Genomic DNA, 24,538 nt, shown 5'->3' on the forward strand with positions numbered 1-24,538 from the left:
CACAACCAAAGAGAGTAGTCTAAATTTGCTTCATTTACAACAGAAATGGTAAACAAAGAGAAATAAAAAGGATTGTTAGGCCTTGGGGGAGGGAGGGGATCTTTAGTCCCTAGCCTGGGAGGGGCCCCTCCCCCAAGGTTCTAACTGGATGGAAGAGGAATCTAGAGGAAGAGCAACCGCTGCATTCTGAGATGGAAAAGTAGCTGCAGAGTTTACCTGAGTTTCTGCTGACTCTAAATTCAGAAGTCAATATTGGGGCCAAAGAGCCTGATTCGAGGGGGTGGTACAGCATAATACCCGTCCTTCTTGGTGGTTAGTGACTAAGTGAAATATCATTGCTCTTGAAACACCGCACTCCTTAAATGCTGATAATATTTCTAATTTGGGTGAAAGTGTTTGTGCAGTTCTCTTTTTAGCCTCAGAGTACAGGGAACAGATTCAGTCCATCCCAGTTATCCTTGGGTATTTTAGTCACTTAGAGCCAATTTTCCCCCAGATAGATTTACCCTACTGTTTACCGTGCTGTAGGGCACATACCTCTGCTCTCAGCGCCTGTATGCTTAGTGTACGCAAGGAAATTTTAATATTAGTGGGACTTAGCACTACCAGTGTGAACGCCAGATTAATAAGCTCAGGCAAATCCTCCTTCTTGCCCGCAATGGTAGTAACTGGAGAAGCTTTGCCCTTGATATCTTCCTTTTCGTGTGCTTCTTCCTTTTGTGAGCTCATTACTTTTATTGCTTCAACTGTCACCTCTGTACCTCCAGCCTGCCCTTTCACCTGGCTGGGCATCTCCACTTTAGTGTCAAATTGTCATTCTAAAACTTAACTCTCCTCCTTAGCAAACCAGCTTCACCTTTCTAAAAAAAATAGCTTTATTGATATATAATTTACATACTATAAGTTCATCCATTTTGAGTGTGTGATTCATTTTTTTTTGGTTAAATTTACATTCTTGAGCAACCATCACCAAAATCCAGTTTTAGAACATTTGCTTCACCCCAAAAAGATCACTCATGCACGTTTGCTATCTGTTCCCATTCCCCATACCCACTAAAGACATTTGCTATCTATTCCCATTCCCCATATCCAGTAATCATTCTGCTTTCTGCCTCTACAGATTTGCTTTCCCTGGATGTTTCATGTAAATGAAATTATACAACATGTAGCCTTTTGTATGTGGCTTCCTTCACTCAGCATAGCAATTTTGAGGTGCATCCATGTTATAGCATGTATCATCATTCCTTTTTAGGAATATATTCCATTGTATGGATGTACCACATTTTATTCATTCATTAGTTGATGGACATTTGGATTTTTCTACATTTTGGCTGTTAGGAATAATGCTGCTATAAATGTTCACATACAAGTCTGTATGAACATATGATTTTATTTCACTTAGAAATGGAATTGCTGGGTCATATGGTAAACTTATGTTCAACTTTTTAAGAAATGACTAAACTGTTTTTAAAAGTGTCTGCACCATTCTATATTTTCACTAACAATGTATGAAAATTAGTTTCTGCCCATTGTCACACTTGCTATTTTCTGTCTTTTAAATTTTATATTTGTTTCAGATAAACACTCTAATGGTTAGATAATTACTTAATTTTGGAAGTGATCCTCTTGATAATTCTAGTACTCACTGGTCACCATACATAGTTCTTACAATATTATTGACTATATTCCTATGCTGTACTTTACATCTTGTCTGTCTTTTTTATTATAGTCATTCCTAGGTTGGTGTGTAGTGCTGTCTCACTGTGGACCAGTGTCATTTTTGAACTACCCCCATTTTTATTATAATGCCCCCCTTTCCACCAATTTTATGGCTCGAAATCAAACATAAGCTATTTTTCCTTAAAGTGAGTGGCTGTAGCCTTCCTACCTCAGTAGCTGGATTTGCCACCTCTTAGCTCCCCACCTGGGTCTGCATTATCTCACACCTAAAAATCTGCTGTCCTCCAGCTACTTCCCCTGCTGCTTGCAGTTCTTTCTTTAAATCTTCCTTGCTATAGGTGTAGATGAACTGTCAGAATAATAAGGTGAAAAGGGTATGCATGGATGTGAAATCAGGGGATCTGTGCTCTAGTCCAGGAATCACACTCATTGTCATGACCTTGAATTAGTTGCGTAATTTATTGGAACCCAGCCTCGTTCATCGAGTTACTTAACCTCTCTGAGCCAGTTTCCTCATGTGCAAGGTAAGAATAACAACAGAGCCTATCTTATAGAGTTGTTATAAGCTGACCATACAATCCATGTAAAATCCTTAGCACAGTGCCAGGTATATAGGGAAAAAATCAGTGTTTTAATGATTAACATGACTATTATTGTTATTCATTATGATGGAGGTATCTTCCAAATGTGTCACATCAGATGTGGCTGTGAATATGAAATGCTTTGAAGACTACCATGCAAATGCAGTGGTGTTATTTTTATAGTTCTTCCCTGCTCAAAGAGAGAGACAGAGCAGGATAGCAGCAAGAACATAGTCATTGCCACCAGCCTAGCATTCAAATCTGAGCTGTGCTATTTGACAGTCGTGAAGCTTAGGCAAGTCATTAAATTTCATTTTGGTTTTCTCATCTGCAAAATGGATATAATTATGAATCATAGTCAGGGTGATACTGTAAGGAAAGTGCCTGTTTCATAAGTGATGTTCAACAAATTGTGGCAGTGTATATCCTTCTGTGTGCTTATATTCTGTGTAATGAATTACTACCTTCTTTTATCAACTGAATTCCCCATTGTATGCCAATACCTACACTGATGAGAGGCTGTTCTATGGGGCTGTGAGAGCTTTCCCCTCAGACTAACTTGGGTTTTAATCTAAACTCCCATTTAGCTTCATAACTTTAGGACAGTCACTTACTCCTTGAAACATCTGGCCCCTCAATTGTAAAATGGGAATAACAGTTTATACCTCACGGGCTATTATGCATATTAAATGAGATAATATTAAGGTAGTACTTAGAATAGTGCTTGGCACATGCACATGATAAATAATAAATAAATGGCAGCTGTCATTATGACTGTCTATAACCACCTTTACTATTACAATTTTCTGTCCACACATAGGCTGTTCTTCTTTCATTCTCTGGCTTGACTCTATGTCTCCCCTTCTTGAGCCATCTTCCCCTTCTGGAACTGCTCCAATCTATTCTTCTGATCCTCCAAGTCATTGCTTGCTACTCCAGTCTCTACTAACTGCCTTTTAAAAAAAAATTCTGGAAATTCAGAGTATGTATCACATCTATCATGCCTATAATACCGTTTAGGGATTAATTGTTATTAAACTTTTCCCCCATAAACTGGCCTGTAAGATTCTTTACAAGGGCTATTTCTTCAGCTTCTAAAAAAGTTCTCACTCTACTTAATTCAGCACTAGACATATTCTAGGTGCTTATTAATTTTTGATTGATAAACAATAACTAAGATAGTAAATGTCATTATGAAAATTTAAAGTCATTAATATAAATCAGGACTGATCTGGAGCAAAATTAAGAATGGTGGATAAAGTCCCAAAATCAAGGTCAGCACTGTTAGTTAACTGACACAAATGACCTTTCTTTTTTCTTTTCCACATCCTTTCTTGCCATCTCTCTTCAAAATCATCCCTTCCTTCAATCCCAGAGGACATATTGCCCTCAGAAAGTCCTCTGAGTGTTTACTTCCAGCTTGAGTTTCTGGGAAAGGTTCTCCAAGCTTCAGAATTATCCTTTTCTTTCTTCCCCACAAGAGTTCCTCAGTACAGTTAGGAGTTTAAGGAGGATAGAGGTCCAGTCAGATAAATTATTCAAATAAAAGAGGGCCATCCCTTTATTGTGCTACCATTACCAAGGGCTTGGGGAATTTACATAACAAATCCAGAGATATGAATTTGCAATAGCAGAACTTTTCTTTAAGTTCTTTGCATGTTAGGAGACTTGAAGAGATACCCGTAAGTGAGATTTGGTGTGAAAATAAGCGAAGTATTGAGGAGATGATCTTTTTAGTGTTCCTAAAATCCTTCCTAAGTCAATTTAATTGTAGATAATTTAGAGACACCACATGTAATAATAATAATGATCAACATTTATTGGGTACTTACTATGTACCAGGCACTATTCCTACATGCAGTCACTCATTTATTTCTTTTTTTTAAATTTAATTATTTTTCAAGTACAGTTTTTTGTCTATTACTCCCATCCCATCCCACCCCCCGTCCTCCCCCCTCCCTCCCATTTTCATTTATTTCTTATGGTACCTAAGAAAAATATCCTTTCTCCACTTAATGGAAGAAAAACTGAACTCTAGAGAGGTTAAGTAATTTTTCTAAGGTCACACAGCCATCTTATGGCAGAGCTGGGATTCAAAGCCAGATAGTCTGATTTACAGCCTCTCCACCCAGATAAGACTGTTGGATCGTGAGTCTTCCCTTGTAAGCATTCTGGGAAAGTGGAAGAGCTAACTCCAATGAGAAAAACCATCATAATCATCATTACCATCACCACAGCAGATGAGATGTGGTGCTACTCTGTGCAGACATATCTCAAGACAAAGAGGCATCTGACCGTACTGCATGTCTTTTGAATCAACCTGACAATTGGCCCCTTCAGGTTGCTTTAAATACCACCACTTCTGTGAAGCAGTTTCTGCTTACCTCACCCAACCCCTAAATGATAGATCTCCTCTAATTGCCATTTTGCTCTCTGCCTCTCTTCTACCACTTATTCATTACTTTCTATCTTGTAGTGTGGTTATTTATATCCATTGTCATACAGGTGAGCCTTTGTACATTGCTGAGACCTTTGCCTGGCTGATTTTTAGGCATTCTCTAAGATTCTGCTCAGATCTTACTGCATTCCCAACTTTTCTACCTGAATCAGATGGATACCTCTCCTCCTTGTGTCCAAACACATGATATTTATCCATATCATAGCACTTATTATAATTGTAATCGATTATAAATGTTTATTTGTTAGTATTCCTAACTAGATAGATCCTACATCCCAATAGCAGGGAACATGTCTTATGTTTATTTGAATCGTTAGTACTTTTCACAATAACTGACGCAAATAAGGCACTTAACTAAAATCTTTTTTTGAATGAATGAATGCATCTTTCATGTAGGTGTAATTACACTTTGAGGACAAAATTGAATATCTGACTTGTGTTTTGTACTTCCCCAAATGTTCTGCACATAGTAGGTGCTCAATAAATATAGCAATGACTAAATGGCTGCAGAACACAAAGAGGTATAAGGTCCTACTCTCAAGCTATATAAGACTAGGAACTATAATAAAAGGTAGTTGATATTAAAAGTTTTCATATGTCCTAAAATTATTAGATATGAACATCTACTAAGTGTAAAAGACAAATAACTTTTTTCTTTTGTTCAAAGCTATTTGTCTGGTAAAAGACAGTTCACTACTCAAACCCCAGTCCGGGTGATTCTCTATAGTCAATATTTTTTTCTGTTGTAATACACTGTTGCTATCTTAGGGTAGACAGGCCCTAGTTGGGCCCAGAAGAGTCAATAGGGCTAAAGTAATTATAGATGGATTGGCACTGCATGAACTATTATATATAGTTCATATATATATATATATATATATATATATATATATATATATAGAAGCAGGTCTTTAAGGAAGATCTGTCTTTAAAGAGCATGGAGAATTGACTGAGGAGGGGAGAGTCTGGAGACAGGAATGTCTATTTGGAGGCCATTACTCCAAATAGCCTCAATGGGAGCAGTCTCAACTTGGGAGTAGAAAATAAGAAATTGATTTAAGGATAAATTCGTGGACGCTGTTGACTGAGAAGATACATAGACAGATGGAGATTTTGAGTCAGGATTACTCCAAAGTTTTGAGCCTAAGTGAAAGACAATGAATTTAGACGTAAATCTTAATTTTGAAAGATGCTGATTTTGTTTTCTGGTTTTTTTAAATGTATTTATTTATTTATCTTTAGAGGGGAAGGAGAGAGAGAGAGAAACATCAATGTATGGTTGCCTTTTGTGCGTCTCCTGCTGGGAGTTGGGCTGCAGGGAACCAGCCTGCAACCCAGGCATGTGCCCTGACTGGGAATCGAACCGCAATCGTCTGGTTTGCAGGCCCGCGCTCAATCCACTGAGCTACACCAGCCAGGGCTGATTTTGTTTTTTGATGTGTGAAGTTGACTTCTAGATTGGTAAGCTGAGTAGATAGGAATGCAGTATTTAAGCTCAAGAGAGGCCTGAGCTTGACCTGTGATGAGTAGTTTGTGAGAGACATCCTAGGAAGAATTGAAGAGAGAAAAGATAAAAGTACCAAGGACTCTAAGGAAAAAAAAAATTATGAGACAAAAGGAAGGAATTAAATGAATAGACAATAGACCTCTAGGTATCTTATCTGAAGAAAATGAAATCACTATCTCAAAGAGATATCTGCACTCCCTGTTCACTGCAGCATTATTTACAATAGCCAAGGCATACAAACAACGTAAGTGTCCATCAACAACAGTTGAGTGGATAAAGAAAATGTGGGGTATATATGGTTGAATATTATTCACCATAAAAAAGGAAATCCTGCCACTTGCAATAACATGTATGAAACTTAAGGGCATTATGCTAAGTGAAATAAGTCAGATGGAGAAAGATAAATACTGTGTGATCTCACTTAAATGTGAAATATATATATGGTCTGTCCAGAAGATATCTAGCCAAGTAATATGAAGTATTTCAGATATTTATTGAAGAAAATACAAGGTGCAAGAAACATAGTACATAGGATAATGATGCCTCAGTCCCCTTCAAAGTAGGTACCTTGAGAACTTGCACAGTTTCAATCACTATCAACTACCTCATCATATTCTGAATGTCATTGGCAGCCTCAAATCTCTTCATTTCTAAGGTGATTTTAGTTTGGGGAAAAGCCAGAAGTTGCAGGGTACCAAATCTGGGCTGTAGTGGGGCTGATCAGTCACCTGGGTGATTTGGTGTTTCACCAAAAAACTCTGCATGAGATGTGATGCATGCATGAGTGGGTGTGTTGTTGTGATGAAGCTTCCAATCACCAGTTGCCCATAGCTACAGTCTTCTGAATCATTTAAATAGTTTCCATGGAGGAATATTCAAATTTAACACAAAATTTGATGCAGATTCATTGCTCTACTTCCTCAGTCATTTTAAATGCAATGGCCACAAAGTACACACCCTCACTCAATGGCATCTACCACCTCCACAGATTAGTACAGTGAAGTTGTCATTGTTCACAAATGCACATTCCAGTCCACTCTCCTTGGCTGCCCAGTTACATCGATGTTGAGCAAACCATTCTCGGTTATGTTAACAATGGCTGACTTTTTCTGGACAGACCTTGTATACATATCAAACTCATAAGAAATGGAGAACAGATTGGTGGTTACCAGAGGCAGGAGGTACAGTGTGGGGGTAAATGGATGAAGGTTTTTAAAAGGTACAAAGTTCCAGTTATAAGATACATGGGTCCAGGGATATAAAGTATATTTTGGTAATTATAGTCAATGATACTGTATTGTATATCTGAAAGTTGCTAAGGGAAGTAGATCTTAAGAGTTTTTATCACACACAAAAAATTATATCTATATGAGATGATGGATGTTAATTAAACAATGTGGTAATAATTTTACAATATATACATATCATGTTATATACCTTAAGTTTATACAATATTATATGTCAGTTATATATCAATAAAATTGGTGAGAGGAAGAAGACAAGCAGAATATTATTATCTTGGAATTCAAACTATAAGAGATTCAGAAAGAAAAGGATATTCATTGGATGGATTTGGCAATTAGGTTTGGCCATGTTGAAGAGAGAATTTTGGTAGAATAGTTGGGCTATTACAGAGTAGGAAAATGAATTGCAGTGCAAGGAATGTAGGTTACCCCCTGGATAAATTGGGAATAAAAAGGAAGGGGGAAAAGAGAGCATTGGTATAAGAAAGATTTTACTGAACATACTGAAGTGAAGGGTAAGTTAATGCAAGTGATACAGCTGAGCAAAACCCTTCAGAGGTGGGATGAGATGACAAGTTTGGTCTTCCAATGTAGAAGTAGTGGATAAAATTTGGAGTAAATGTTGTGGGAAACGATATAGGAGGCAATGAAAATACACTGAAAGGTTGCCAAGTAAAAAGTACTAAGCTCAGTTGAAGTTTCATTGCTTGCATTTTGATTGATGTCCAATTTTCTTGGTTCATGGTTGTTTTTTTTAACTTTTTTTAAAAAGACTTTATTTATTTATCTTTAGAGGGGAAGGGAAGGAGAGAGGGAGAGAAACATCAATGTATGGTTGCCTCTCGTGGTTCCCTGCTGGGAACTGGCCTGCAACTCAGGCATGTGCCCTGACTGGGAATCGAACCGTGATCACGCGGGTCACAGGCCTGAGCTCAATCCACTGAGCTACACCAGCCAGGGCTGGTTCATGTGTTTTTATCTAAGTAATGTCTGGGAGCCCAGGAGTGAAAAACAAAGAAATGGGCACAGCATTAGGAATTTCCATTGCTGGAAAGATGGGTTGGCTAGGATTCCAAAAAGGCAACGTGGCCAATGAGAGCAAACTGGATGCCAAACACAGAGGTGAGGTCAAAGCTGTGGTGGTTGGGCAGCAGTTTCAGAGAAGCTGGGGAGAGGTGTAAATTTATCAAGAGCTAAGGGAACAAAGCATTTCAAAAGTGAAGTTTACAGGTAAAAAAAAAAAAAAGACTGGAGGCAAACTTAAGCAACAGATGCTGTGAATAGTTTTAAGAACTAAGAAGCCAGTCCTGTATCATCCATGCTTACACGACAGTGAGTGCTTATCATTAAGAGAAGCAAATTTCAGAAAGAAAAAAAATAAATAAACAAAAACAAACCCAGGTCTCTTTAGTGTCAAAAATCTTCCTTTTTAAAACAGCTTTACCATTTGGATTAAAAAGTGATTTATCTTAGAATTTCTAGAGTAGCAGAAACAGTTTGAAACTTTTATTTATGGGACTCTTTAAAAAATGATTTTCTCATTCTCCATTAGTATTTATGTGTAGCCAGAGTGCTTGGTCCCTACACAGCAAAATAGAATTCTTTCTCAAGTGAGATGGAAATGCACGGAAGTTGGACAATTCAGATTTTACAAGTTCTAGTAAAATAAATATTTGATAGAATATATCATTTTAAAACACATTTTTAATCCCATGTGCAATGTAGCTGGATTACCATTACTGTGGCAGTCTTAATCATTAGATTTCATGACTTTTAGCATGCTTAAATGCTTGAAATTATTGCCATTTTACTCTAGTTTTGCATTTAATATTCATTTACATTTTTCTTCTGTCTCAGTAAATAATTTTGAACTTTGACACATACAGTGGAACGAGGGTATAATGCCTAATAAAATGGTTAAGATGTTTTACATGTGTATTGTTATAATGAGCTTTTTTTTTTTAGCTTTCTGAATAAAGGTGGTCTGGAATGCCCCAGCCCAGACCTTATTTTGGTAGTAATTTTTTTCTTATAGATAGTCTACGAAATTCCTCATTTCTACCTACATTAGCAGTCTCAAGTGTTTCTTAGGTTGTCTTTTCATCTGTCCATACCTTTTTCTTCTTGCCTTCTTTTACCTATATTACATCAAATGTTTAACTGCCAAAATTTGTCTCAAAAAAGGCATTTTATTTTAACTATTTCCCATTTGGAACCCTTCAATTGATCTTAGATTTATATTGTTTTACCTACTATTGTCTTTTTTTTCTACATATATATCCTCACTCATAATAGAAGACAGAGAAAACACCTTGCTGTGAAAAAGTTTTTCATAGGATGCTAAGCTGGGGAAGCATGTTATATATACTTACATGACCAGTCAAGAGTTTTTAATGGTTTCCAAAGCTTTTTACCACTCAGGGTTCTCCTTTACCATCCTTTACAGCCAGCACCATTTTTTAAAAGGTTGCCCCACGAAAGATTTCCTATTGTAGACAGAGAAACTGATATGGAAATAAGTAGCCTGGTTAAAACCATGGGCAATAGAAACAAAAGCAGAAGAAAATTTATCTACTTCTCTTGACCAAGTTGCCTCCATTTATCTTTGGGGAGAATACGTAGTACGTTGTAACATAGACAGTCTTGACTTAGCTGCTTCAGAAAAGCTGTGGGGCCAGGGCACATAGCTGCAGAAACATCTTAACATCAAGACTCTACAAACAGGAGTGACAACAGTGTGTTTTGGGGAGGGCTGTGGAGCAGACAGGTGTGTAATAACCACTGGTCAAGACAGCAACAAGGGCCACAAAGATAAAACAGAAGTAGACAGATTCAGTTTTATCCAGCAACATGCGCTCACCATGATGCTGTCATGTTTCCTGCTGAGGAAAGGGGCTCTCTAATGGGTTACCTTCTCACTTCAGGAGGACAGTGCCAGGATGCCCCGGCTTTGAGCTCCCCAAAGCAGAGGTATTCCGAAGGATCTGGGGAGTGGTACCGCTATGAAAAAGCGGTAGTGCAGCGATTGAGGATATGTGGGCAGAAGGTCTCCTATGAGCACTAGGTAGTAATGCATGAGCGAGCCTGGGCTGGACCGAATATGGAGGGAGAGACCCCGCAGCAGCTTCTGCAGGACCCTTGAGAGAATCTGCTTTGAAAAGGGTGGAAGAGAATGCAACCTGGAGAGGAGCCTGCTCCCCTGGGAGGGGAAAAAGGCAGCCAAAGCAAAGGCAGTGCAGAGATTGAGGGGAAAACAGGGGACAACAGAGGGGATGGGGATGCATCCTGGAGAGGTGAGGAGGTAACCTTGAAGACCGAGGACTAGGCCGGGACCAGGGAAGGCAGGCAAGTGTGAGGGTGCTCCCAAATCGTTTCTGTTTCAAAGATGGCCAAATTCCACGCTGCCCTTTTCCCCTTCACACCTTTTCCAGTCCTCTTAGGCTGCTCGCCAGTGCTGCAGAAGGCATTGGGAGGACTGTCTGGGTGAGTGTATACTTGGGAAGAAGAGACCCTCCCTGGCTGTACGTCCCACCGCGCCGGCCCTTGGGGAGCTTCAGTTGAGAAAAAGGGCTCTGCCGCTTTAAGGTGGGGAGTAGGCGTCTCTTCTGGCCTGATGACTAATTGGGGAGGGAATCAGATGGGAGTGTCCACGCGAAGCTGGAGGTAGTGCCGGCGGTGGGCGGTCCCATAGTAAAATATTGGGAGGGAAGGACGGGGGTCTAGAAGGCGGGGCTATTTGAGTAGGCGGGGCGAGGGCGGTACCTCTCTGGGCAGACGGGGGAGTGGGAGGAGGAAGCAGCCGGGTTGGTACCAACGGGCGCGTTCTGGGAGGGGGTCAACTGACATTCCCTTGGATGGGGGTGGGCCCTTCCCGGCGGCTAGGCCGGGCGCTGAGGCGGAGAAGGGCAGTCCCCTTCCTTTGCCTTGCGGGACGTCGAGGCTGGGGGGAGGGGGCACTTCTCCGCTTGCATCTGAGGCGAGTCTGGCAGTACAGTTCTTGGCGCTTTGCGACTAGGCGGAGGGCAGAAGGGAGGGGGAAGGGGCGGTACGGGGAGAGGGGAGCCGGAAAGGGGGAGGTGCCGGCGGACAATGGAGCCTATGTGTGTCTGCGGGAGTGGGACGGAGTCGCCGCCGCCGCCGCCACCGCCACCGGGGGGAGACGCTGCGCTGCTGCTGCCGCTGGCCCAGGCCCCAGCCCCCCGGGGCTGAGAGCCGCCTGGGACCGAAGCCCCTCCCCTACTCGCGCCTCTCCCCTCCCCCACTCCTGCCTTGGGGGTAAGTAGCACCTCAGGGGGGAGGGGGAGGGGATGGACCAGAGCCAGGGCGGTATGGGTGGGTTGGGGGAGAAGGGCCCGCGTCCGCGTGTTTTGAGCCGGTTTGGCGGCAGGGGCAGCCACGGCTGCTGAAAGCCGTGGAACTGGGGGGCGGGGACGGGAGGAAAGGAGGGGGTAGAGGTTGCGGATTTAGTGAGTTGAGTCTGGAGAAACCTGTGGGGCTATGTGAGGGGTGTCCTCTGCCCTGAGCAGTGGGGGCAGACGGAGGCACCTCGATTTTTTTTTACGTTACGTCTCGAGCAGTGCTTGGAGAAGCTAAATGAGATGGGACGGTCCTAGAGTCCTGGGATGAAGGGGCATTTGAGGGGCGAGATGGATAGCTAAAAATGGGAATTCGGGTTGAGTTTGGAGGGGTCTGTGAGTCCCCGAAAATGGGTAAAGAGGCAAAGGGGACTTTGCAGGCCAGTGACTTTTTGAAGAGTGGGGGAAAGTGAAAGCCAAGAAGATTTCATGAGTAGTAAAAGGACTCAAGCAGGTGAGGTAGTGATGGTCACCGAGTCATTATGGGGTGATTCCAGAGTGGAGCGCCAGTCAGTGACCTTTGAAAGTTGCAAACACTATTAACACCATATCACTAGTTAGTGTTGGGTGAGCCTGGTGAAATGGAGATACCCTAAATGAAACATCTGCAGGTTATGATGTTCAGAGGGAAGAGCCAGAGGCCTGTAATAGTGTTTCTGGGGATCTTATGTGAAGGCGCCTAAGCCTGAAGAATGAGACCTGAAATCTGTCCACAGACCAAGGGCCCTGGTCTGTGTTGGAGAGGAGTGACTTAGAGCCTAAATTGCAGCCTATTTGGGGTCTAAGAAGTTACTAGACAAGGTAGAGAAATGGACATAACTATCTCTTAGTGGAGAGAGACTCTGAGGTGGTTAGACTTTGGTTAAGGCAAACAAGGATAAGGCCCTGCCAGTGTTTTAGTGGGAAAATGCTTGAGTGGCTGTGTGAAGAGTTGCCCTTTGATCAATGGCACGTGGTGGAGTATTTGCTAACATTTGATATGTTCAAAAATTAAGTGTTCATTCTTGAGCCAGAGATTTGAACTCTTGTGGGAAGGATAACTGTTAAAATACTTGAGAGAGGGTGGGGGGGAAAGGATATTGATGGGTAAGATTGATGTGTTGGTTAAGAACCTTTGATTTTTTAGGGAGATTATGTAAGTAATAGTCCTATTGACTTTTTCAACTGGGAACCAGTAATGTGGGAAGTTTTAGCAAAGAAATTAATGTTGGTGTGACTAATGTTATGGTCCTGAGTACAAATTTAAGAAAAGACCTCTTTTAGCCCTGGCTGATGTGACTCAGTGGATTGAGTGCCAGCCTTCGAACTGGAAGGTAGCCCACCAGCCAGGCGGGCACTTGCCTGGGTTGCCTGCCAGGTCCCAGTGGGGGGGGTGTGAGTGGCAGCCCTACTGATGTATCTATCGCATGTCGATGTTTCTCTCCTATTCTTTTTTTCCTCTTTTAAAATCTTTTTAAAAAATGAAGATCTCTTTTTTAAGAGTGAGAAAGGCTCAAGCTATGGTGTAAGAATGCTTTGAGGAATGAGGATTCTATTAATTGGTGGTTTTGACAAGAAGAGAAAATTTAATGCAAAATTGAAACGGGGGTGGCATTGCATAGTTTTAGGACCTGGGGTCTAATGGTATTAAACCATTAGGATATTACTTTGGAATAACAGTTTTGAATGTAAGATGATAATAGTTCCATAAGATATAGTAGACAGATAAGAAGGTGATTGATTAAAAGATGAAGGAACAATTTCCCTACTGTTCTTTTTATATAAGGCAAGTTGTATGTAATTTGGCTTTTGAGCGAGGTAGGGATTGCTCACCTGGGTTCTTAGATGACTAGTATAAGTGAAAAAAACAAGTACTTATGCACATTGGAATTTATTTTAAGGGATATTTTCCCTCTAGCCTTCAGAAGTGTTTGCTCCTCTGAATCAAAAGAAAATACTCTCTGGCTTGTAGGGGAAGAAAGTACAGAGATTTTATAAGCATTATAATCAACCAAGTATTTGATCATGATGACTTGTTATAGTAGTTAGAATAATCAGGAAGTTGGTTCTCCCATTTGCTTTGGTGTCAGTTTGAACAAATCTCATTTATTCTCCAGTTGTCTTTTCCCACTTATGATGTGGTTATACCTCTGCCCAGATCACTCGTAACTTATTGCAATGTTTAGCAAGTTAATGCCTATAGGCAATGTGCTTTGAACACTTCTGAGAATGAGAGTTTATTACATGGCACAACCTTTTTCTCACTTCCAAAAACCTGTCTCAGGAACAGACCAAATTCAGCATTTGTAGCAATTATTACCACACTTGATTAAGGGACAAAAAGGAGTAGCTTGTACATCTGTCTTGTTCTGCTTCTTTATTAGTTTTGAGAGGTGATGTTTGTTCCCCATTTAGTGGCAAGACAGAAATAGTGACAACAATTTTAAGAATGTAAGCAAGGGTCCCTGTAGAAGAGTGGGAATATACATGCTGTGAGTGCTAATCTGAGATTGATGCCAACCCTAAATTTGTGTGACCTTGGACATGTTACTTGGTCTCTTGGTGGCTTAATTTTCTTTAAACATGAAATAATATTGGCAGAATGATGTACTTGTCTGCTTGCCTTGGTGACTATGATATTAGGATCTAGAAACTTTATTTACTGTAGACCAGGGGTTCTTAACCATCTATGTCCCCTGTACCTCTTCAGCAATCTAATGAATCATAAGGACCCCTTCTGATAATTATGTCTTTTTAAATGCATAAAATAGAATTATAGATGACATGAAAACAGTTCCTAAAATGTGAAACAGTTGTGATACAGTCATTTATATGCTTCTTTATAACAGTAAATAGCAAAAAGTAGCAGCAGGTCTAATGATACTGTAATTTCGAAGTAGTTAGGAATATAAATACTGTGTGGCCATATGTGCAACAACTGTAATGTGATGTGAAAATGTCTTTGTGGTTTCGTGTCACAGTCACAGGATTGCTAATACTACCATCACCATTTGTCACCTATGTTCACAATTAAAGGCAGTGCTAATTTTTACTTAGAGGTTAGTGACTATGAAGATGAAAGTTTTCCCCAGCAAGTTTACAGCTCCCCTCCACCCCCAAGTCTCTTCACAGATACCTTGAGGTAGTAGATCTCAGGTGAAGAATTCCTACTCTAGATCAACTGATTTTCGAAATATCTTATGGCCACCTGCGTTTATGCTTTTTAATTTTCTCAGTGTCTCCTCCAGGCTAAAGAAAGGGCATAGAAAAGATATGAAATAAAAGGCCACTTTGCAACCAGTGGTGACTGCTTTTGGTTGTGGAGAAAGTCAAAAACAACAAGAATGAGGCCTTTGTATCTGATGGATTTTGCTGTTTCTAAACTTCCCAGGTCTTGATTAGGATTGGATTTGGGCTGTAGTGCTGCAGCTTGCATTTTGAATTTTAGTGGTTTTGCTTTCCTTTCCCATTTTGACCTAGACCAGGGGTGTCAAATTCATTTCACTGGGGGCCACATCAGCCTTGCGGTTGCCTTCAAAGGGCCAAATGTAATTTTAACTCCTTAATAGTTAAGGAGTAGTTACATTTTTACACTCCTAAAATTATTGCCTTTGAAGGATGTAGCTCCCAGTGGAAATGAGTTTGACACCCCTGACCTGGACCTTCCTAATCATTCCAAATATTGTTTTGTCCTCAGTGCTTTGGGGAATGGGTATTTTTTTGTTTTTTTTTGTAATTGATGTGAATTGGGGTATGAAATTTTCTATTCTTCTCATCCCTGTAGGACTAAATGTGGAACTAACTGGTGTCACTTCACTTTGACCTATAACTTCTCATCTGTGTCGGAGGCGGAGATCATTCCTGGAAACATTCCTTTATCCCAATGTAGAAGAGAGCAAATTGGACATCTCGAAAGGTAAAGAGCCTGATGATAAGCCTGTTACTTCTGGGATTTAGTCTGAGTGTGATGTATTTTTGTGTATTTTTCTATAGAGTCTCTTGTAAGTTAAAAGTGCATGTGTTTATTATTATAGCATTTTCCAAGGCAGAGGTCATCTGAAATGCCAGGCAGAACTGTCAGTGCAGTTACCTTCTACTTTTCTGTGACCAGGGCCTTCTGCAGTAATGCACCTCATAGGAAGAGGCAGATGGTGAGGAGCTAAAGAGGTGTTTGTCAAGTCATAATTGGTTGGTGTGACTTTGAGGCAATGTAGCAATGTGCAAGCCCCAGCTCATTACATTACATGGATCCACCTGCATTTAGGTCAGCCTGACTTATTTAGTTGTGTTTACTGAGTTTCTACTGGGGATTGTGGGGTGCTAAGATGACGGACTTTTTTTCCAGGGTTCCCTGCCTGCATATCAGAGGGATACAGTTTTATCAGTGTTATGAAGTGTTATGTATATAATAAGACTGTGGGGCCATGGAGAACATTCTTGGGGGTAGCTGGGCATCAAAGAGAATATTATTTTTTAAAAAGAGCATTTGTGCTAAAATTTTACTCGGAGGAACTGTTACTCTAAATGATGGTTGTTGAAATTTATTTTTGAATGCTTAAATTTTGTCAGTGCTTTAGCTTGATACCCATTTTTTATATGTTTGCTTAAAGTTTGTTAGCTTTAAGCAAGATGTACACTTTTAGAGGTACACTTTTACCCTGTATGAGAACAAAGTAGAATAAACAAAGTAGTATGTTTGCACCGACATTTTCTGTACATGCCAATTGTATAGTTTTTTTTTTTACCACATGTTGGGGAAAGATTGGTTCTTTCTATTGTGTACTTTTTCTGAGAGGAAGCCTTTTAGTAGTTGGCATGCCAGAAGTTAAGAATGAGTGAGGAATGGAATCCTGAGGCCTTTAAGTTCCACATTATAGTTTGATGCTATGCCTTTTATAGAGCAATGGTCATAGCCTAGAAAAATTTGTTAAATATGATATAGTTGTAATAAACTTGACTTCTTAGAGCAGGAAAGTGGAAAAACAATCATTGGAAGAGTTGAATTAGAATCATAGAGGTGATTCTGGCATTGGTTAGATTAATTTGTAAATTTATTATCAACTTTGGGGCAACCTTGTAGAACCTTCTTTTAATGTTTCCTAAATAATTTGGCCTGAGAATACTCTGGAACTTGTTTCTTCCTTGCAATTTTAAAACTATAAATTCTGGCCAAAGGGGGAGGCTCAGTGATATAATTAATTAACAAGGACTCTTGTTGAACATTGTTCCACTTGACTGGAACTTCAGTCTTTTATTGACTTATCTAGCTCAACTTAGGGTAGCATTTTGTACACAGTAGGCATTCAAGCAAAGGAAATCATGTGGCCCGGTTGTTCGGCTCTATCTTCCCCAAAAAGTATATGAAAATAAATTTTCTTGCTGAATGTTCACCATGTAGAGTTACAGTTGAGAGTAGGGTGGAGCTGTGAATGTATTCACTTTATGAATTCAAAAGCGTGCCTGGAATTTAGTCTCACTTTTACAGTTAGTTCTCAATTCTCTTTAAGGAATATGCAGAAGCAAAAATAGTTTTTTTCCTACTAAATGCCCAGAAATTTAAAAAGTATAAGTCAGTTTTACTTGTACTTACTATTTCTCCAGTCTTTGAAAATACGATGTACAGTTGGGAAGGAGGGAAGATCACAGGGCCTTGAAATATTTACTGATTGGGTAATATATCCTTTGTACTCACTCTGTTTACATGGGTGATGACAACTTCCTCTGAAACTCATATTCTAGATTAAATAGGGAACTTGTCCTTCTCTCTAGGTATTCAGTAACAATTAAATCCACTTAGGAATTTTTCTTCTTTACTTTATTCTCATCCAGGGGAGGGCCATCTTTGAGCCAGGGGTTCCTGGACTTCTCCAACTTCTCTTCTCCAGGATGAGCACAGCAATATCGTGACCCTGGGGGGTTTGGTGAGTAGCCTGATGGATGATAACACTAGAAACCATGCTGGCTTAGAAAAATGATCTTGGGGAAAATTTTCCATTTTTATTTAACAAATGTTTACTAAGCAAACACCATGTGCCAGATACTATGGTACATGCTAGGATTATAGGGATGAACATACCAGTCTTGGTCCTTGCCTTCATGGAGCCTAGTGAGAGACATGAATGTAGGACATAATTACAAAACATGGAAAATATTGTGGAGGTAAAAGAACACAGGATGCTCTGAAAAGAGTGTAATGGGGAATTTTATGTAGATCAATGGCTTTCAGATATCCTTTCTCTCTGAAGAGCAAACACTGAGGCTGAGATGTAATTCAGCAAAAATATTCAAACTTAGTATTTAGTTGGAGTAAGGGAGAAAGGTGTCAAGAATGAACTCCACATTACTGACAGGTGGGTGGATGAAGGTGCCATTTACTAAACTGTGAAAGATCAAGGGAGAAATGTTTTTGGAAGGGAGGCTAGATACAGAAGAAGACTCAATCTTTGATCTTGTTAACTTTGAGATGTTGAGGGTGATGCCAGATTGCAGTTGTGTGTGTAGGTCTGCAGACTGAGATATAAGAATGGGGGTTGTTGGCATGGCGAGAGCTGACAGAAGGAGAAGAGAAGAGAACCCAGGGTAGAGTCCTGGGGAACTCTAAACGGTAGACATTGCATAGAGAAGGGGCCAGCAAAGGAAGCAAAGAAGGACTGAAGTAGGAGGTGGAAGCCTAGGAAAGTGTGCTGTTTTGGAGACCAAGAGAATGAGCCTTCTCATCTGTGAACTAGGAATAGCAGGGGTTCCTGCCTTCTGGGGTGATTGTGAATGAGTGAATATATGTATATATATGTGGACAATGCTTGGAAGAATGACTGACACATACAAAGTGTTTTAAGTATTTTTTAAGAAGAAGAGAGGGACACGTGTATATATATCTAAGGAGTTAGGAGATTTAGTTATGTTGGGAAAAATAATCTTTCTCTGGCTATTAACCATTTTTTGAAAGGTTTTTTTCCAGTCCTTAAAAGTAAACAGTTGAGCACCAACCTGCAAATGTAGGAGCTGAACAGCCTAATTTTATTCTTTAGAACTGTGTGATACTTGGCAGATTTTTTGCTTAATTGTTTTAAGTGTCAGGAAGGCTAAAGTTGTGGTGACATTTCAACTACTCCCATTGATTAGGGGTTGAAACACCTGTGTTTTCCCATCACTTAGGTGAACCCACATGCTTGTTTCAGCCTTCTGTGGGTCTTCACCCATAACGTAATGGTAGGGAGATGACTTAGGGCAAAGAGCCAGGTCACTTTGAAAATAAGTGTTTTGGAACAGAAACACAGAAATGGAGATCACATGGATGGTTATCAGCAGGGTGTTAGGGAGGAAGGGGGTAAAGGTACAGAGAATAAGGAACATAAGTGGTATGTACAAAATAGACAGGGGGAGGTTAAGAATAGTATAGGAAATGTAGAAGCCAAAGAACTTACATGTACAACCCATGGGCATGAACTTAGTTGGGGGATTGCTGGTGGGGAAGGGGGTGGTGCAGGGTGGTGAAGTATAATAGAGAATATGTGGCAGGGTGGAGAGGAATAAAGGGGAGGAGAAAAAAATTCAATAGCTGTAATTATAGCATAATCAATAAAATGTACTTTAAAAAATCAAAGAACTTTAAAACAAGCTTTTGTCCTCAAAGAACATAGTGTTTGTACAGTATACCCATAAAACTATTCAATGCAACATATGATTGAGTGCTAGAATGTATGATGCAGACAGAAAGTACCAGAAGAAGTTAAAGAAAGGGACTGTATAGGTGGTAACAGCTTTTCTTTTCTTGAGGTAAATGTTTTCTGATAGTTTTCTCCATTCAAGATGCATTTCCTACCTCTATTTTATCAACGATTTAGTGAGAGGTTACAAAATGGTTTATGATTGTGTATGTCAAATTTGACAGCCATAATCAGTTTTATAATCTAATCTGAGGGGGAGGAAATGTGGAAGGTTGTAGGGGATAAAAATACAACCTTAAATATAATTAAGACCAAAATGTTTTGGGAGATACTTCCTCCCTAAGGTCAGCATAGAAATATTTCATAGCATTTTATTCATGTAAAAAGAAAAGAATGTAATTGTGTGCCTCAGAACTTCCATATGTTCCTTTCACAGTGTCTCAGGTAAAATAGCTGGGACTACTGCACATTTCTAAATGAAGAAGTAGACATTTCACACTTGACGGTAATCATATGCAGTGCTAAAACCTCAACTATAACTAATCTTCCCAATTTTATTTAGTCCAGTTCTTGAGTCTCCCAAAGTGTATGTAAGCTGTAACATCTGAGCTGCTTCTAACTCCCTTGATTCTTTAGCCATTATCCTGTACTTAATACCCTTTTTCTTTAGTCCTATATGCTATTGGTGAAATATCAGAAGGTGGGGGGTAGGTAAAGGAACAGTGGTTATACAGAGACCATCTTTTCCCTAAATGAAGGGCTTTCTCGTTTGTACTCTGCCTAGGTTTGGGAATATTTTCTTGACCTTTATGCTTTAAAGTAGCCTTGCAAATTGGCTCTAAAATATCATAGCCTACAAAGATGTTCTTTTACCTTCAGCATAATGGATCATTCCCATGCTTACCCATGCCTATAATCCCTGTCATTAAGCAATGAGAACACAAGACACATACTTGACATAATTTAATAGAAAGATCATGGAAATCAGAGAGAATAATTGATATCTTTAGTATTGGCTCTATAGTTGATTTCAGAAGTATCTCCTTTAATGTCTCCCCACCCTGAGGCCCTGAGAATATAAGCATAGATTAATTTGTTTCATGGTTTGAAGTTGGGATGGGTTTGTTCCATTTCCATTGCCATTGTTTGTCATCAAAGGTAAAGCAGCAGATAGTTGCTATGAATTTGGAGAACCCAGTGGTTTTCAAAGCATTGTTTTGAAAAAGTAAAAACTCAAGTTTTTGAGGGTTTTGCATTCAGAAGTAGAGAAGTATAATAGAGAATATGTGGCTTAAGATAAAAATGTTTTTCTCGAATTTGCTTGCAAATGCCTGGTACATGATGGGAGGCTGGTATGCTTGGTAGAAAGTCGTAGCCATTCTTCAGCTGCCTTAGTACCAGAGCCTTTTGGCCAGAATATGAACATCACCCTGTCCTTTAACCCTGATGGAAGCTGAGGAATGATCTAGCTGCTATATTGTTGAGTTGGCTAGTGTTTTAACCTTGATCCTGTTCTAAGGTTATTCTATGTGTCTGTTTTTGCCCGATTCTTTTTGGGTGGACTTTTCATGCAGTGTGCCCTGGAGATGCGAGATTTTCCTTTGGCAGCAGGAGGCACACACCCAGAGAATGCTGGAGCTGCGAGGGAAAAGGACCCATTTCCACAGCAGAGGAAAACAAAGAGGAAAAAGGCATACAGGTGGCCAGCACTAAGGGACACACCCAGCAAGCAGTGGGCCGCTGCCAGTGCCCTCAGTATCCATTTCTGCTGTAGCCCGAGACGAACTCGGGGAGCCCGTCCCTGTTTGTGACTGCAGGCTCAGGATTTCAATCAATGCATTCCAGTAACCCGAAAGTGAGGAACTCTCCGTCAGGAAACACTCAGAGGTAAGGAAGGGCAAGGACTGCGCCTGTGTCCACTTGGGGATGTCGTAGGGGGATTGTGAACACTCACTGGTAGAACAATGTATGGAACTAGAAGTAAACGAAACCAAATAGGGAAAGGAAGAGAAAATAGATAAGTAAATAGTAATAGGATAGTAAACAGGCAACATTTATGTTCAGAGTTTTTCTTTGCTATTCTTTTGTCCATCATCCCTTGACCTCTTCTCCTTACCACTCTCTCTTCACTAAAGCACAAACAAAAGGACCTTAAAGACTACTGAGTACAATGTGCTCACCTTGGTAAATGAGGGAACTAAGGCCTGGAATAGTGAGGAGAACTGAGGTCCCAGAACTAAAACAGTGGCCCGTGGACTGCGAAGCTTTGTCCTCTGGTCCATAGCACTTAAACTGACATTTTACAAGAATTTTTCCTAGTTCCCTGGGGCTAGAGGTTAGTGTATCTGTTCTGTGTGATGCTGCTTATTGGGGAGATGGGGGTTAGATCTGGAGGGTTTTCCTAACCTGCCAGTCACAGAGGGTTTCCACGCTCTTCTGGACCTGCTTGTATTTTCCAGCAGGGAAGCTGGACTCCCATTACAGCTGCCCCATGTCATCAGCTGCCGGGGGTTCAGGGGTGGGTAGTATTTTTAATCTTCATGATGCCTATTTGTTTACTCTGCACTAGTCTTAGTGTAAGACTCTGTGTACCATTGTCCTTTATTGACAGAAGCCCTAGAGATGGGTCCCCATGTGGCAGGCCATTCTGTTTGGTCCTCCTCTCTGAGATGGGAGCAGGGGTGGAGAGAACAAGCAAGTTGCCAAGGTGAAATATGGAGTGGTTACTGAGGCTTCAAGTAAACACCCCAATGCTTCTGCTTCTCCCTAATTTGTGATGACCAGCTATATTCAGTATCTGATCTCCCTCTGTTATTTGTCTCTTTTAGTAGCCCTAAGTCAAAGCAGGAGGTGATGGTTCGTCCTCCTACAGTGATGTCCCCATCTGGAAACCCCCAGCTGGATTCCAAATTCTCCAATCAGGGTAAACAGGGGGGCTCAGCCAGCCAATCCCAGCCATCCCCCTGTGACTCCAAGAGTGGGGGCCATACCCCTAAAGTGCTCCCTGGCCCAGGTGGGAGCATGGGGCTGAAGAATGGGGCTGGAAATGTTGCCAAGGGCAAGGGGAAAAGGGAGCGAAGTATTTCCGCCGACTCCTTTGATCAGAGAGATCCTGGGACTCCAAACGATGACTCTGACATTAAAGGTATGTCTATAAGATCTTTGAGACTCAGAGGGATGTAGGTATTCCTGAGGGAAGGCCTCTGACATTGATGGATATTGGAGAACCATTTAATAGCCAAGTGAGGAGAGTAGGTGTCAGATTTAGGAGTTTGTAGTTTAAGATGGAACTATTTCTGCCCATTTTCCTATACTGAAGAATAGTTTGGAAACCACCTAATTGAGGAATTCTTGCTCTGAAGGATGTGCAGGTTTTGGGGAGTTATGGTCACATGTTCCATGACCCTAACCGTGTTCTGATGGATGTGCTCCAGTTAGTCAATGCAAGTGGCTCACACTAGAGCAGTTTTTCTAGCCTTTCCTTTTCTTTTCCATCAGATTAATCCTCCAAAACTTGGGTTTTGTGCTGTCTAGTTGCCACTTTGCCAGAGTTGTAGGCACAAGGGGAAGTCCTGGCACTAGTCTAAGTTTGTCACAGCTAATTTCAGTGGGACAGGAGTGAGTGGCTACATGTGATAGAGATCAGATAAGCACAAAAATGGAGTAATCCAACAAGAATATGGAACCAGTGGCTGTGGTTTTAGACCTTTTTTCTCCTGGTATAAGACCAAAAATCTTTAACTGCAGGCCAGGACATGAAGTTAGTATTCAGGAGGTGGAAGTGTGATTCTCAAACCCAAATTAGAAATGAAAACCTGGGTGAATATCCTGCTGTCTTTCCTTCCTCCCTCAGGTGTTTGTAGGAAGCCTGTTAGGAGTGCCAGCACTGCTGGGTGAGGGTGGTGCCATGGCCAGGAAGACAGATACAGTTGCTCTCCTGAAGGATTTGAGTGCACCTAGACAGACAATTAAACAATCTTGATAACATTTGTAAAATGCTAAAATAAGAGAAATTAGGGGCTCTGGGTTCAACTAGCATGGGTATCTGGTCCAGTCCAAGAGGTTCCAAAGAGGTTTCCAGGAGGAAGAGACATTTATGCTACTATCTGAAGGATGTATGGTAGAGGAGGACATGGGGGAAGAATGTTTTATAATTTGTCATTTACAGAGAAGCCTATTTCCATTTTTTATGAGTAAAAGAGGTTTCCTCTTAGCAAGGTACTTCCTCCTTAAAATTCTCAAGGTGGGTTTGTGTTAGGAATTTGTATATGCTGGCAGAGGAGAGTTTTATTCTTTCAATGACATGAGCCTTTTCATTCTTTCAGAATGTAATTCTGCTGACCATATAAAGTCCCAGGATTCACAACACACACCACACTCTATGACCCCGTCAAATGCTACGGCCCCCAGGTCTTCTACCCCATCCCATGGCCAGACTACTGTCCCAGAGCCCACATCTGCTCCGAAGATTCCAGCCAAAGTGGTGTATGTGTTTTCTACTGAGATGGCCAATAAGTAAGTTGATGGTTGTGTCTTGCTGTTGGCTTGCACGTTTGGGCACCTAAGTTCATAGTGATCTTTTTGTCCCCACCCCCTCCCACACCCTTAAGTTAACAGCATAGAAGAAGGTAAAATAAAATACAAAACCTCTCTAGTCCCTCTCTATAGAGGCAGCCACAATAACTTCCTTGGCTTTCCTTCCAGCAATATTTTGTGCTTATGCAAACATACATATATACCTTTTTAAACACAAAAGGGATTGTTTATGCTATATACTTTTTTATACTTTCATATTATTTTTTAAATGACATAAGTAAATAATTAAAAAATGTAAGTAACTAAAAAGAAAAATATCTCTGAGTCCCAAAGAAATTGGACCCAAGAAGGAACACACCAAGGCACATCATAATTACATTAGCCAAGATTAAAATGAAGGAGAGAATCCTAGAAGCAGCAAGAGATAGGGGGAAAGTCACTTACAAAGGAGTTCCCAACAGACTGTCAGCGGATTTCTCAAAAGAGACCTTACAGGCAAGAAAGAGCTGGAAGGAAGTATTGCAAGTGATG

The 24,538-nt window shown here is 40.6% G+C and overlaps 1 protein-coding gene across 6 annotated transcripts in view; it reads left to right on the forward strand.

Annotated features, from left to right (window-relative positions):
* BCL9 (BCL9 transcription coactivator) overlaps window positions 1–24,538 on the forward strand; it is a 106,565-nt gene that overhangs the window by 69,519 nt on the left and 12,508 nt on the right. Inside the window, exons 2-7 of one of the 6 annotated variants that reach the window (XM_037039042.1) lie at window positions 8,455–8,592; window positions 15,589–15,720; window positions 17,634–17,725; window positions 21,046–21,358; window positions 22,300–22,616; window positions 23,797–23,986. In XM_037039042.1, the coding sequence (XP_036894937.1) occupies window positions 21,306–21,358; window positions 22,300–22,616; window positions 23,797–23,986 (560 nt within the window). In that variant the 5' untranslated portion in view covers window positions 8,455–8,592; window positions 15,589–15,720; window positions 17,634–17,725; window positions 21,046–21,305. Of the gene's footprint in view, window positions 1–8,454; window positions 8,593–11,511; window positions 11,746–15,588; window positions 15,721–17,633; window positions 17,726–21,045; window positions 21,359–22,299; window positions 22,617–23,796; window positions 23,987–24,538 lie in introns of those variants that run through there. The other 5 variants (XM_037039046.1, XM_037039041.1, XM_037039047.1 and 2 more) reach the window with 5 other exon arrangements.

The sequence above is a fragment of the Sturnira hondurensis genome, unplaced genomic scaffold, assembly GCF_014824575.4.
Source record: "Sturnira hondurensis isolate 20B ecotype Veracruz unplaced genomic scaffold, ASM1482457v3 Scaffold0024990, whole genome shotgun sequence".
NCBI lineage: Eukaryota > Metazoa > Chordata > Mammalia > Chiroptera > Phyllostomidae > Sturnira > Sturnira hondurensis.